Genomic DNA, 14,170 nt, shown 5'->3' with positions numbered 1-14,170 from the left:
TTGTACACATCTCATGATCGACCGGGATGAACCGTAGTGCAAGGTGTCGTAAGGTTTGTATCTTCCGAGTTCACCTTTGGAGACTAGACACCGTCATCTTGTACGACTAAGCCGACTTCAGGCTATATTGGACAGACAGGTGAAAAGGAAAGACAATCGTTGACCGGTGACCGGGAGCTTCGGGCCCGTTGTTCACCAGAGATGCAGGCGAAGATGCATCTTCCTGTTGGATCTACAGCCTCAACATGGTCATATGTGCACCAAAAGTCTGGAAGACCCAATTATCTTGCAGGAGAATAGCCAAGTGGGGTGTAAGAGAGTCGAGGTGAAACGTGCCATGCGTTTCAGTGATGCTTGGTTGCTGCTGGCAAGGTGTTGGTGGGGCAATGAGCTGTTGCCCCTCCTTGCCGCAAGCACCTCGCAGGTCCCTTCTAGAACAAGTAGTTCGATACAATTAACGTACGTTGTCCCCGATTGATCGCTTGCCTCTCCCCATCTAACGCTGAAGTTGCAATTGCAGATTCGAGCAATCAGTCAATCAATCAACGCCACAAACAATTCGTGTAAAGTCGATACGTACTATACCCCTCCACACCCCGAGCTATCACAACACATCGTCGTCATCATGGTCGAGCGCACGAACAAGCCCTCAGCGTTGAACGCGCCCACGCCTTCAGCGCCCGGCCCACAAGTCGACATTGTCGGAGAGGGTGGTAGCCAAAAGGTCGTGGCAAGGTTGCCGTCTGGCGAGAGCATCGAGGTGCTGCTCTTCGGAGCTACCGTTACTAGCTGGAAGAGCAACGGCGGACAGACTGAGAACCTCTGGCTGAGCGATGCAGCTGACGTGACCGGCAAGAAGCCTGTACGAGGTGGCATCCCCGTCGTATTCCCCGTCTTCGGTCCTCCGCCCAAGGACGGACACGCCACGTCGTCGCTCCCCCAACATGGCTTTGCTCGTGCATCGCGCTGGGAGTACATGGGCAAGTCGACTGCCGAAGATGCTCTTGACTCCAACTCGGTCAAGCTCGACTTTGGCCTCGACCGTCAATCGCTTAGCGACGAGTCGCGCAAGGCATGGCCGTTGGACTTTGGACTCGTATACAGCGTCACACTTAGCAAGGACAGCCTACAGGCTGTCCTCACAGTCCGCAACGAAGGCGAGGAGAGCTTTGAGTTCCAGTTCCTGCTCCATACGTACTTCAGGATTCAAGATGTGTCTAAGATTGCCATCACGGGCCTGTCTGGCACCGAGTACATTGACAAAGTGCTCAATGCTTCTACGCACACACAGAGCGACAACCAGCTCAAGATCACAGGCGAGACGGACCGCGTGTACAAGGACATCAAGCAGGATACCACATCGATTACTGAAGACGGCAAGCCTCGCTTTGATGTGATCCGCGACAACGTCAAGGACACGGTCACGTGGAACCCGTGGATCGAAAAGGCCAAGGCCATGGGCGACTTTTCCCCAGACGACGGCTACAAGAACATGGTGTGCGTCGAGATTGGTGCTGTCGATGGGTGGCAGAGGCTGGAGAAGGGCGAGGTGTGGGAGGGTGGCATGTTGGTCAAGAGCCACTTGTAGGGATGAAAGACACTGAAGAGGGAGAGAGACTGATAGACTAGAGCAAATACTCGAAATTAATGCGTGAGTCTGGCCGCTTGATGTTGTGCACTTTGTTTGCGCTGAGACCCTTGCCAGCTGGGTCGCCCTTGCCGTCCCACAACTCCCCGCCAAAACTTGCGCGCGCCGCCCAAACAAGAGACGACTCCATGACAACAGTCAGCGCTACCTGAGGGACAGTGTCATGCTACTTGTACACGACAATCGCGACGCAGCTCGCAACGCCTTCAGTCACCGTCTGTGGGCCATCGACTGAGGTCCCTGCCAATATCTCTATACCTCTACAGCTTCCCCGCACCGCGCGAGGTGCTACGACTGCACACATCACAGGTAACTAGGTGGAGACGGCTACGTCAGCCGTTGTTTGCATAGGCGAAAAACTGCAGCACATTGCCAGATAGTCAAAGACGTTGCGCCGTCCTCTGAAGCTGGCGGCCAGGCCGACGTCGCAAGTCGCACCAACATGTCGCTGATTCCCTACGCCCCAGCCGAGTCGCGCGAGATTGTACTGTAGGTACCCATGGCAGTCTGATGAGTAGGAGGGCAGTTATGAGCAGAGGCTAACGGCTACAGTCGCCATGGTTCCGCCGTCGTCGTCTACGACCAACGCTCGAAACAACTCTCCCTCCGCGATGCCTCCCACGCGACCGACATTGGCTCCACGTCATGCCCTTACTGCCACCGACCCTACCGTGAACCGTCGCCGCATTCGGAACACGACAGCGACGAGCCAGAGCATGCCGTGCCAGGCATCCCCGCGGAAAATGGCTTTGTCAATCCCGCCTACTTCCAAATGCTGCGCCGGAGCCAGCCAGGCTCAACAGAGCCGTCGCGACCCTCGTCACCACACAAACAACTGGCGCCGGCACCCATGCGCATGAGCAGCTTCCAAGCACCAGAAGGAACCGAGTTTGTGGGGAGCACACCGGTGCAGCCTGCTAGGAGCCAGGGCATTTCCGCTCGGGCCTTTAGTCCAAACTATTTCAAGGATTTCTTCGTAGAAGAGCGGGAGCTGGGCAGAGGCGGCAAGGGCGTGGTTCTACTGGTCCAGCATGTTCTCGATGGCGTGCATCTGGGCAAGTTCGCATGCAAGCGCGTGCCGGTGGGCGACGACCATGAATGGCTAGAGAAGGTGTTGATAGAAGTCCAACTACTCCAGACCTTGTCCCACCAGAACCTAGTGTCCTACCGCCACGTGTGGTTAGAAGACTACCAGATATCCAGCTTCGGACCGAGTGTGCCTTGCGCTTTCATACTGCAACAGTACTGCAACGGCGGCGATCTCCATAGCTATATCCTCGACTCGGCCAAAACTTCCATCACAAAGGAGCAGATGAAGGAGCGACTGCGGCGGAGGTCCAAGGGTCAGTTGGGGGATCCAGAGGATGTGCATGGTCCGCGTCGCATGCACTTTGAAGAGATTATTTCCTTTTTCAAAGACATTACGTCTGGACTGAGCCACCTGCACGCCAACGGCTATATCCACCGGGACCTGAAACCCAGTAATTGTCTGCTCCATCGAACTGGCCGCAAAGTCAAAGTCCTAGTCAGCGACTTTGGAGAAGTACAGTCAGCATCTGGAACCAGGAATTCTACGGGAGCGACTGGAACGATTTCGTATTGCGCACCGGAAGTGCTGAGGCAAGAGAGACCGGGTGGTGCGTTTGGCAACTTCACCACGAAGAGTGATATCTTTTCGCTTGGCATGATTGTCTACTTTATGTGTTTTGCGCGACTTCCGTATCGGAATGCGGATGGTGTTGATGAGGATAACGAGGATCTAGACCAGTTGCGTGCTGAGATATCGACTTGGGCGGGCATCGACGACGAACAACGCGTTCGATCGGATTTGCCTGAAAAATTGTACAGGAGTTTGAAGAGGCTTCTTGCTATCAACCCTGACGAACGGCCTGGCGCAGAAGAGATTTTACACGTACTAAAGTCGCCTCTAGTTTTCGACGAGTACAATGCATCCACATACCCCGCCCCATCTGGTCTGGACGAGTTCAGTCCGCGGATCTCGAGAGCCGACACACCCAGCCCGTCGCCAACCCAAGGCAACAAGAAGAGCAGGGGCGTAAACTACACACGGCCAGGACGATCCCATCTTAGTGCTACCGTCATGGATCGGTCGCCTAGTCCGCCGCGTCCAGAATTCATGAGGAGACAGTCATCAGAAGATGGAGCCGTCATTCTGAGGAGAGGAAGCAAGTTGGAGTTTCCACCACCGCAGCCTTCTGGAGGGAGAACGCCGAGTCCGCAACGGTTGATGTTACCTCCACCACTACCACCCACGACATTAGCAAGGTTCTACAGACATGTCAAGGATCCTGCGGCTGTCAATGCGGCAAAAATTGTGCTGTTCTGTGCAAAGGCTTACAGTCTGCTTTCTCCTTGTCAGCCTTTTGCAGCAGATGCGCGAGTACTGTACCCGTTACTTTGCATGGCGTCACTCGACTTCTTCCGTGTTGGCGGGTTGGGTGGGTTGGGACGCTCGGTCCTGCTTTTGTGCGCGCATTTGGTGGTGGTGGGTGTGACTTGGAGAGTGGATAGGCTGTGTGCTGGGAGGAGTGTGGCTTGGGATGGAATGTAGCGACGACTGGGCATGACTTTCTTCCTGCTGCTGTTGTTGTGGGTATCAGGAAGACATGTTCTATAATCCGTCTCTGTGGTGTTCGAAAAAGGCGCAAAAGACATGGGGTGGCTTGGACTTGATGCATTTGAACTTGTGATACCTCTGTAGTACTGATATTGCGCAATAAAATAGTTGAAGATATGCTCATGGTTTAAAGTATACATCGGAGGATCTTAGTTCCAATTGCTGAAAAACGTATATGAAAGAGAGAAGACTATATCATCATGGTCTTGTACCGTAATTCCTAACATCGCCGTGCTTGCATTTTGGCAGCATTACCATCGTAGCAGTATATTCATTTTGCTTGGTACGAGAGCGCGTCGGTGGCTGGAGTGGGGCCAGGGTTCGTTAGCTTTGTTTTGGAGTAAACACGCCGACCCGCTCCATCTTCCACACTGAATCATCGCACTTTCCCACACAACGCGCCCCATCATACTTGGGCTGGGAATCTTTTTTGTCTTTCTTGGAGGTAATGATACAGCTGAAGTAGATCTTTACAAAGCATCCTTTCGAGATAGCCTATTTACGTACGTGTTTGACACGCGACGCGCATCCCACGATTTGAGATTGCCCGCGCGGCCTCAGGATTCCAACACGCAACATGCAGTCCTCTCCTCCCATGAGCGAAGGGAAAGCGCGCGCTATCAGAGAACTCTCACGCAGTCTCAGTCACAGCCCCAGAAATATCACATCGCCCTCACCACCACCCAGCGACTCGAATCCCACGCAGCGGTCGGGTTTCGGCACCAACACGTCTCAATTCTTTGACGACCCAGACATTCTCATGTCCACACAACACAACATCGCGGAAGACACCAACACACTACCGGGATACCCACGGATTCGTTCAACCGCGAAGAAGATGAACACTTGGGCTCCATTTCGTTCCGAGCAGGTCCAGCCCGACACGTCCATGGTCAACAAGGAGTTTGGCGACTTTGACCACAGCATCTCCGACGAGGAGAGCATGGCCATCGAGCAGGCGCGAGGTAACCGCAGCAACCGCGGCACCCCCAGCAAGATGAGCTCCCAGTTCAACAGCCTCTACGACATCACACCCCCCACCAACAGATCGCGTAAATCATACCAGGCAGACACTGGCAGCCTTCGACGCGACGCGGCCATCCGACGCGCCTCGCGCAACGACCTGGACTACACTGCATCCCCGCGTCCTGCAAGCAAGCGCAATTCTCCCGCCCTCTCCACAAAGGAAAGCCGCAAGAGCACTTCACTTGCACAGCTGCACGCAAAGCTCTCCGAAGACGAGTCATCGTTCATGGAGCATCGACCACCAACACTGACCATGGAGTCGACCAAGAACACGCGCTGGGGTAACAGGAGCCGACAGACCTCTCTCCAAACCGACGGCATTGCCGATGCTCTTCCACAGCCAAAGGCTACACCTCGCTCAAGGCCTGCTACAGCACAGAACGCGACTGCGCAGTCCTTCATCTTGCCCGACCTTCCCAACCTCACCGAGCTCGTCTCTGGCGTGTTTGACGATGGCACACCCGTCTTTTCCAAGACTGCACCATCACGATCACGTTTTGCGGCTCCACCGTACGGCGGTCGCCGACCATCGCATATTCCCATCGATGGGGCGCCTATACCTGATGAGGAAAAGGCCATCTTCGCTGCTCTCCAGCAGCTGCAGGAGAAGATTGCGGACATGGAGCGCGAGCGTGAAGACAAGGACAAGAAGATTGATGAGCAAGAGCTGGAGTTGATCGAGCTGAGAGCGACTACGCAAGCTCAGGAGAAGCTCCGACGAAGCGACAGCGCGCAAGACTCTGACGCTGGCGGGAAAAGCGGCTGGAAGGTCGAAAAGACACGTAAGTTGCCACTCCTCCTGTCTGTTCCTCTCTGCACAATATGATGTCGAATGTTATCATTCAGTTATCCCTGTCTGAAAACTATTGTTGAAAACTTACTATTCTGATTTGCGTCTACTATCACACTCCTCCAAAACACATAAGTTCCAGGACTTTACTGACAACAAGCAGGTCTTGACGCGACTGTACAGACCCTCCGAACGAAGCTCGATCGCGCCGATCGCAAATCCGCCGTCCTCGAGATCGAGAAGAAACGTCTGAGCACCGAACGGGATAACATGGCCAATCAGCTGGGTGTCGCGTTCCAGACTTGCGAGGAGCTCAAGATCGAAAAGAATGCCTTGACCAAGGAAAACGATGAACTCCGCCAGGAAATTGACACCCTTCGTGCCGAGAACGAATCTCTGCGCGATCAACTCGAACAAGACTTGTCCCACCACCGAGAAGAGACGACCCAGCTCCGCCAACAGTTTGACCAAGCCGCAAACGCAACTCAGAGGGAGAACGCGAACCTGCACGCAGAGTTGGCTCGCGTGCGCGCTCTACAGGACGAAAACACTCAGCAATTGACTCGCAGAGACATGGAGCTGCGCAAGGCACGTCAAGAACACGCCGAGTACGCGAGATTGAAGTCCGACCATGAGTTACTCAAGGCCCAGGTTGAGGAACTGAAGAGGAAGCGCGAAGAGGATGTCAAGCGCTGGGAGAGGCAGGAAGAGAGTTTAAGAGCAAAGGTTGGGAGGCGGGACGATACTATTCGGCTGTTTGAGGATACGACGACTCAAGAGCGTACAAATGAAGCTATGCGTCTAGACAACGAGAATCTCCGAAACGAACTCCGAGAACTCCAAGCTCAGCAAGACGAGGAGAATGAAGAATGGGCGAGGAGAGAGGCGGAACTACAGCGCAAGATTCGACAGCGTGAGATTGCTGCAAGGAAAGCTAGGGTAGAGAACGATACCGAGCACATCTTCGAAGACAAGCCTAGCTATCGCCGCGAAGATACACGGACGCGTATAAGGAGTCGTGTTCAGCAGGAGGTCCGTAACAGCAAAGTTGCCAGCCAGGAAAGCCCACGGAAGTCGTTCACCGGACATTCGAGGTTCTCAACTCGCAGCTTTTCTGCACCTGTCCCAGCCGATAAGCATGCGCGCGCAGAGAGCGATGTAGAATCGACCACCGATCTCTCTCTTGCGCCACGCGCCACTCTGCGTATCTCGCGGAACCCGGCTTCTTCTACTAGGCAGACGACGATGACGGTTCAACCCCCCACTGATCTGAGCCTCACGGAACTGAGCTTCTTCCCCCAGGAGGAAATCGCGCGGTTGAGGCGCGAGCTGGAGGAACAGCGTGCGAATGAGCGGGCTGGTAAAACTCAAACTGGAGAGCAGATGAGGGAAGACACTGTGAGGAGTCAGCGACAGACTCGCGAGGATACAGGGCGGTCCGTGGCAAGTGCAAAGAGCACATCGCATTCACGTCGACCCTCTCTTGTGCGCAAGTCTAGCCTCAAAGACACCACACAGCGCACCGCCACCACGCACTTTGACGAAGACACAGGCAAGCTGTCCCATGCAGATACCGCCGCCGACGATGCGGATGCCGAAGCAACGCAAACTCGCCAGTCAGCCATGTCTGATGCGTCGATGCTCAGCAACACTGGAAGGCGAAGGCGGAGTGCGCCCGCCACGGAAATGACAAGTGCGTTTATCCTACCGGATATCAAACTTGCTTCTTCCACTACTACCGGAGTGAAAACACACACTACTGCTGCTACTACTACTACCAAGCCCGTCATCATCAGCAAGGAACACGACAATGATAATTGTACCGTGTGTCGCCGCGAGGGTTACACGACGGCTACTGCTGCTCTCGTCGTGCCCAAGTTGGTCAAAGTGTCGGAACGCACAAGCACCGCCGACGAAGCAGATGATGCTACAATGCGGCCTGCGCAATCTCCTAGAGAGGCTCTTGCCACGGTCGTCAAGGGACTTAACGATGAGCGCATACACTTGACTGCCGAACTAGCTGTCCAGCAAGCCATGCTGAGCGAGCACGATCCTAGCCTAGGTGCTCGCCGCCGTGCGGCTATCGATGTTAGTATTCAAGATTTGATGCGTAGGTTGTCTTGGTTAGACCAGCAGATTTATAGGCTGCATGATGTGCTTGAGGGACAGGAAGATGTTAGTGAGGAGGAGGTTGAAGAGCTTACTCAGGCTGTTAATACGGCTGCTGCTGCTGCTCCTGCTCAGAAGGAGAAGAAGAAGGTTACTATTCGTAGCTTTGTGTCTGAACATGAGGTCTCGGACTGTGGCGATCATCACGGTGAGGATGGCGGTGATGAGAGTGTCGAGTTTAGAAGAGGTGGTCGAGGCAAGACAGATGAGGAGAGTGAGGATGAGTTGCCGTGGGAGGGGTTTGGGGATAATGAGGAGAGTTTGGGCATGGAGGGGGATGTTAGTTTTAATGCGCTCGCGGGGTGGAGGGGTGTACATTAGAGGACGGTTGTCGTCGTTGCTTTCCAAAGGATGGATATGACGGGGTTTTTTTGCATTGTTATTGGTGTTTTGGGTTATTGGATTATCGGGTTTCGGGACATTGGGTATAGGGCATGTCGGCGTCTTTTCCTTGGTCCTCTTCTGGTCGTGGGACTTGAGGGTTTTTCTTCTTGGTTCCTACTTGTTTACTCTTCTTTGGCTTCTTGTCGTACGCGGTCTCTCATCACCATGGCACATAGCCTAGCTCTTGTCCTTTTTGGCTTGAGACCTTGACTCACCCTTTCTTTGGGTTCGAGTTGGTCTCGCTGAATGGAATGGCACGGTATGGGCGTGTGTTCTGGTCTTGCGACGTGCGTGTAGGATCATGAGTAAGAAATGAAATGCACCAAGACCGTTCTCGCCCCGGTCGCATACCTTCTTCCCTTCCATCGTGACTTCTTTTCTTTATTTATCTGGTCGCTTCACGTTCAGGCTGAGGGGAAGGTATAAGCGAGCCGCATTTTAGGCACCAACTGCAAGCCTCAGCCTTCTCCCCCCGACATAACATTCGGGGACTTCACATTTGCCTGTGGCTTCTACATCCCTTACTTGGCGAATCTCATGTGCGGAGCACATCGTGACTATCACGTTGACACATGCTTTGAGTTCAAAACAATTACTGCACACAACTCCCAGCCTCGTTAGCGGTCATGTCTCAGCGGGCCGACTCTTCATCTGAACATCTGAGTGTGGTATTTTATATACATTGTGTTGATGTCTGACATGTAACTAACTGCTTGCAGTTTGGATCGCTCGAGATGGCCTCTGCAGACGGGGAATCTATCTGCGAAACATGCCGCGAGATCGATTTCCACCACCTGCTTCATCATGCTCGATACGATCATCCTCGCTTTGCTTCTTTGTATCCATCTATACCGCAAAATGTTCGATATTCGCCTGATTGCAAGCTCTGCAGTCTCATATCTTCGGGTACCCCTTTAGACCACTTGGGAAAGATGTTCGAGCTGGGTTCATTCTTCAACGCCGCGGCCACTGGTATTGTGCGGAGTACTATCGAGCTGAGAATTTTCCTCCCAAATCGTATCGGTCGCTTCACCTCACCATCTGGTGCCGTGTTTTGTAGATTGGCTAGCGATGTTTCACAGAGTTTAGGGTGTGTCCAACCCGCAGACTTGTCAACAATCAAGCCAAGCAAGCTGGGTACCCCAGCTTGGCTTGATTGTTGGGTGCCTCTACTTCAGCTTAGCTTGATTGGCTTGGTGGGTTAAAACAAGCCAGCTTGATTGTTTGGCTTGATTGGCTTGATGGTCAAAGCGTTTTTGAGGCTATACAAATAGGTGGTATTGGCTATATCGTGACTTTTTTTTAGAGTTGAGTTTCCGAATCGCTGTTAGTATTGCTGCTGTCTCCAACGTCCCACGCGCTTACGCCGTACAACGCCTCTATCTCATCGTCAGTTATAGAGTTTCTGTTGTTGAGTTTATCGTCGCCTAGACCAGCTGTACGCCACCGTCGTACGCACTGTATTGCCGCCAGAAGTCGTGGTTGTATACCTCGTCGGCGAGGCTCTAGGAGATCACCCAACTCGCTGAACATACGCTCACACTCGCAGCTCGACGCTAGGATAGACAGTACGTCAAGCGCAAGCTTGCTGAGTTGAGGATAGCGATCCCGCATCAATAACCAGTATTTTATTAGGTTGTTGGCGTACTCGCTGCCCTTCTCCACCCGCCGCTCGCACAGCTTCCACTAGGTATACTCGTCGTCAGCTGCCTCGTCGCTGTTGCTGGCAGTTGTAGGATCAATAATGCTGTCAATTGCGTCGTCTATATCGTTCGATAGTACCTTTAGGCGTCGTACAGCTAGTTGACTGGTATTGTATTGAGCCCACAAGCCGCGGAAACTGAGGTTGTTGGACTCAAGCCAGCTAGGTTTCTCAGTACCCCAGGATTTGTCGCAATACGATCAGTAATACGGGTGGAGTATCGTAGCTGCGTAGTAGGCGGGCGATAGGTCTAATTTAGAGTAATACTCGCTGGCTTTCGCCCACGCTGCGCGCATGTTAATCGCAAGGTGGTCCTCGGGCGCCTCGTCGTGGGCGTTATACTCAACGGCCTCGTAAGCCAGTACGCGCGATTCGTAGTAGTTGAGTATATACTCGAATACTAGGATGACTTCAGCGATACAGCCAAACCTCCCGCTGTTGCCGCGCCCCTCAAGGCGCTTTGTAGCAGCTTTCAGCGGCTTCAAAGCGTCCATATACTCCGTAACTACCGCCCAATCGTGCGTTGTAAGGCCGTCCGATCTCATCCAGTGTGGCGCGTGAGGCAGTTTGTTGCGCCGCGACTCAGCGTAGGTATCCTCGTCCCGTATACGCTTTATATGGTGGCTGGCGTACGCGTTAATCGCCGGTTGAAGCTGTACAGCGCGCTCAAAGCACGAGTAGAAGGAGTTCCAGCGTGTAATAACAGGCTTGACGGGCTCAAGGATCTTGCGTTTATCGGGAGGTGCGTCAGCTAGTAGCTCGCGATGGGCAAGGCGCTGAAAGTCAGCAAAAAGAGCGTATTGCTGTGGTGTTTTAATGTAGTTGACGATACCTAGGAGTACGCCTAAGGGCCCATCGCGCCTCCACTCGCTCATATACTCGCTTTCAGCAGTAATCTCAGCGGTATCGTTGTTGTACGAGGCACTGTTTTCTCCCCAGAGGAGCATCTGGCCGACAAGGTTAATTGTATGAGGACTACAACGGAGGCGGCGATGGCGTGGGTTGAAGCCCATTGTTAGCGCAATTGCGTCTATCGCGGTGTCGTTACTGCTTGCGTTGTCGAGTACGAAGTAGCCAATACGTTGAGCGTTTATACCGAACTCTTTCAACGTTTGGATAACAACCTTTGCCATCCCATGTCCACTGTAGGCGCCTGTCAACTGCGGCAGCGCGATAGGTAAGTCTACAATATCGCCTTGCTTGTCAACGTAGTGGGCAACGATACCCAAGAACCCACGCTTGCCACCCTTTGTCGTCCAGCCGTCAAAACTTATGTGTATCTTGCTCTGTGCCCGCGACAGTTCTGTGACGACTTGCGGCCGTAAGTGGTCGTACAGGCGCATAACGTAACGAGAGACGCTGTTGTGGGACGTCCACAGTGCCGCTTCTGCTTGGACGTTGGCTGACGATATTAATTGTCGAAAAGCTGGCGATTCAAACGTAGACAGTGGGAGGTTAGCTTCAATAAGCCAGCTAACTGCGTTAAGCCGAAAGCGCTAGGAGTTGAAGCCGGAGAGCTCGTTCGCGATACTCTGGCTAACCCGATTGCCAGTAAGTACTTGTTGGAGGACACTTATCGTTGTAGAACGAGCTGTTACGTGAGGTGGTTAGTGGCCATGGCCGCGTCTCTTCTCTCCAAGGTGTCGATGGGCAGAAGACGTTGAGTTTGTTGTCTCGTATACCTTCGTGACGCCGAGGTCAATAAGCTTATGCTCGTAACAATAGCGGCATACGAAATATATGCGTTGAGGATTGCTTCGCAGCGCGACGCGCCAGCCGTAGTTATAGACCCAGCTTTTCTTGTGACGCTGCGACGCTATAGGCTTCATAAACCGAGGGAGACGATCCCAATCAATGCCATTGAAGTTATCCTCTAACTCCTCGTCTAAAGCTGTATTGTTGGACTCGCTGGTTGCTATCGTTGCCTCCTCGCTGCCCTCGGTGGGTGGGTTGATATACTCCTCTATTTGCGACTCGCGCAATTGCGCTTCGAAACTTAATACCTGGGAGGCTTCAACCACGGCTTTACGGGGCGACGGACGAGGTGACGATTGAGGGCTTTCGATAGGTATAGCTTGGCTGTAGGTGCTGCCAGGTGTAGGTTTAGGACGCTTTGTTGTTGACGCTGTAACAGCGTCTTTGGCGCGTCTCTTCTGCGGCATAACTGCGACAAGGATATAGCAATAAATGCAGAAAGCCAGCGGCAATACAGCGGCGCGTAGGCGGTACGTGATACAGCTGAAAAGTACGTGTTGTGGGTGGCGTTGTGTATACAGAGTTGTACGGTTACAATATGAGATAGTTACCCAAGTAGCACGAGATGTATTGCTTGGCACCCTCTATCGTAACTACTAAAAGCAACCACAACAACGCAACAATTAATTAAATTCAACAGCGGCAATTGAATTGTAGTTGTCTGTTTGTGAGATACGCAGCGCAATATACTATAAATATTGTGTTGTAGTTGTACAATTGCGCAGTTGAAACAACGCGTTTTTTCGTTATTCACAACATCTACCTTTACCTGTAGCAACAACCTCAACACCATAGATATATACAGTAATATTAGGCCTACAATCGTCTCTACTACGTCTAGCAAGCGGTAGTAGAGGTGTATAATAGCCACTGTATTTGTACTTGCTGGTGCTACAGTGTGTCGCCCACGGTCGCCCGAAGCAGGCAGCCGTCAGCGACACACTGTAGTATTAGGAGATTTTTTTTTGCTGTATTCGAATCGCGGCAGTAATAGCTCTATCGTGAGGTTTTTTTGTATATATATATGTATATACAGCGTTGTTGGGAATTTTTTTTGTATATTAGTTGCTGACCTCAACACCAAAAAAGTATCGTGTGATCGCTGCTACGGCAAACGCAACAACTTTACGCGTAGGCCTTAGCCAATCAAGCCAATCAAGCCAAACAATCAAGCTAGCTTACAGCAGCTTGGCTTGATTGATTTGTACCTCTACTCCAGCTTGGCTTGATTGATTAGCCAGCTTGATGCGCCAGCTTGATAGCGATCAAGCTGGCTTGATTGTTGACAAGTCTGCCAACCCGTGCACAGGATCTGGGACTGTGATAAGGTACGCTCATGGCTGGACACTTGCGCAAGATGCCACAGAACTGCCTGCAAATCGGACTCACTTCGAGTTCTGGGGATGAACTTGATAGATTGCGCGAACATGGTTATTGTAAAAGCAGCACAAGAAACGCCATGGCTGGCACTGAGTTACGCGTGGGGCGTCGAACACCAAAAGAGAGACCTTGAAAGATATCGCGCAGGCTCAAGGTTATCTATGAGGATCCCCAATACCATCAGAGATGCCATCATCGTCACACTACGGCTTGATTATCGGTTCCTGTGGGTTGACGAGTATTGCATCGATCAGAACGACGAAATCCACCGAAGTGAACAAATCAGCAGAATAGATCAGATCTATCAAGGTGTAGATCTCACTATCGTAGCTGTAGCTGGCACGAATAAGATGTATGGCTTGCCAGGTGTTGGATCCACGAAACGCACGGAGGGAAATGTTGTCTACATTGGAGACGTCATTGTTTTCGCGAATAGAATCATGCCGCACACTGAAACTACACGATCGAAATGGTTCACTCGAGCATGGTAAGATAGACACAGTACTCCCAGTTCTTATGAAACCTACTGATATGGCGATCTCTGGCACGCGCAATCTGTAGGACGTTTCAAGAAGGGTTCCTTAGTAAGCGTATGTTGGTATTTACAAACCATCAGACGTCTTTTTATTGCCAAAGAGATCATTGGATGGAAGGAATGGGAACTCCTACTCTCAATGA

The 14,170-nt window shown here is 52.4% G+C and overlaps 6 protein-coding genes across 6 annotated transcripts; 5 read left to right on the top strand and 1 right to left on the bottom strand.

Annotated features, from left to right (window-relative positions):
- Positions 1-625: 625 nt before the first annotated feature.
- Positions 626-1,588, top strand: CC77DRAFT_939428 (galactose mutarotase-like protein; the record flags this gene model as incomplete). The annotated part of the gene is made up of 1 exon (XM_018534672.1): positions 626-1,588. The coding sequence occupies one exon, from the start codon at positions 626-628 to the stop codon at positions 1,586-1,588; it is 963 nt and encodes a 320-aa protein (XP_018384251.1).
- Positions 1,589-1,713: 125 nt separating this feature from the next.
- On the top strand, positions 1,714-4,407 carry CC77DRAFT_1041591 (kinase-like protein). The gene is made up of 2 exons (XM_018527242.1): positions 1,714-2,137; positions 2,201-4,407. The coding sequence occupies exons 1-2, from the start codon at positions 2,091-2,093 to the stop codon at positions 4,218-4,220; spliced, it is 2,067 nt and encodes a 688-aa protein (XP_018384250.1). The 5' UTR covers positions 1,714-2,090; the 3' UTR covers positions 4,221-4,407.
- A 258-nt stretch (positions 4,408-4,665) lies between these two features.
- On the top strand, positions 4,666-8,580 carry CC77DRAFT_965871 (hypothetical protein; the record flags this gene model as incomplete). The annotated part of the gene is made up of 3 exons (XM_018535722.1): positions 4,666-6,094; positions 6,266-6,524; positions 6,594-8,580. Coding segments are annotated over exons 1-3 (3,477 nt in total), but the record flags the coding sequence as incomplete, so codon positions are not given.
- Positions 8,581-9,141: 561 nt separating this feature from the next.
- On the top strand, positions 9,142-10,174 carry CC77DRAFT_1021718 (hypothetical protein). Its single transcript, XM_018525316.1, has 2 exons — positions 9,142-9,323; positions 9,375-10,174. Exons 1-2 carry the CDS (start codon positions 9,282-9,284, stop codon positions 9,858-9,860), a joined length of 528 nt encoding a protein of 175 aa, XP_018384248.1. The 5' UTR covers positions 9,142-9,281; the 3' UTR covers positions 9,861-10,174.
- A 1,799-nt stretch (positions 10,175-11,973) lies between these two features.
- On the bottom strand, positions 11,974-12,354 carry CC77DRAFT_900097 (hypothetical protein; the record flags this gene model as incomplete). Its single annotated transcript, XM_018533567.1, has 1 exon — positions 11,974-12,354. A coding segment is annotated over one exon (381 nt), but the record flags the coding sequence as incomplete, so codon positions are not given.
- A 1,110-nt stretch (positions 12,355-13,464) lies between these two features.
- CC77DRAFT_938813 (HET-domain-containing protein) lies at positions 13,465-13,983 on the top strand (the record flags this gene model as incomplete). The annotated part of the gene is made up of 1 exon (XM_018534638.1): positions 13,465-13,983. A coding segment is annotated over one exon (519 nt), but the record flags the coding sequence as incomplete, so codon positions are not given.
- Between the last annotated feature and the right edge of the window lie 187 nt (positions 13,984-14,170).

This window comes from Alternaria alternata (assembly GCF_001642055.1).
Source record: "Alternaria alternata strain SRC1lrK2f unplaced genomic scaffold CC77scaffold_14, whole genome shotgun sequence".
NCBI lineage: Eukaryota > Fungi > Ascomycota > Dothideomycetes > Pleosporales > Pleosporaceae > Alternaria > Alternaria alternata.
This window is presented reverse-complemented; position numbering and strand designations above follow the sequence as displayed.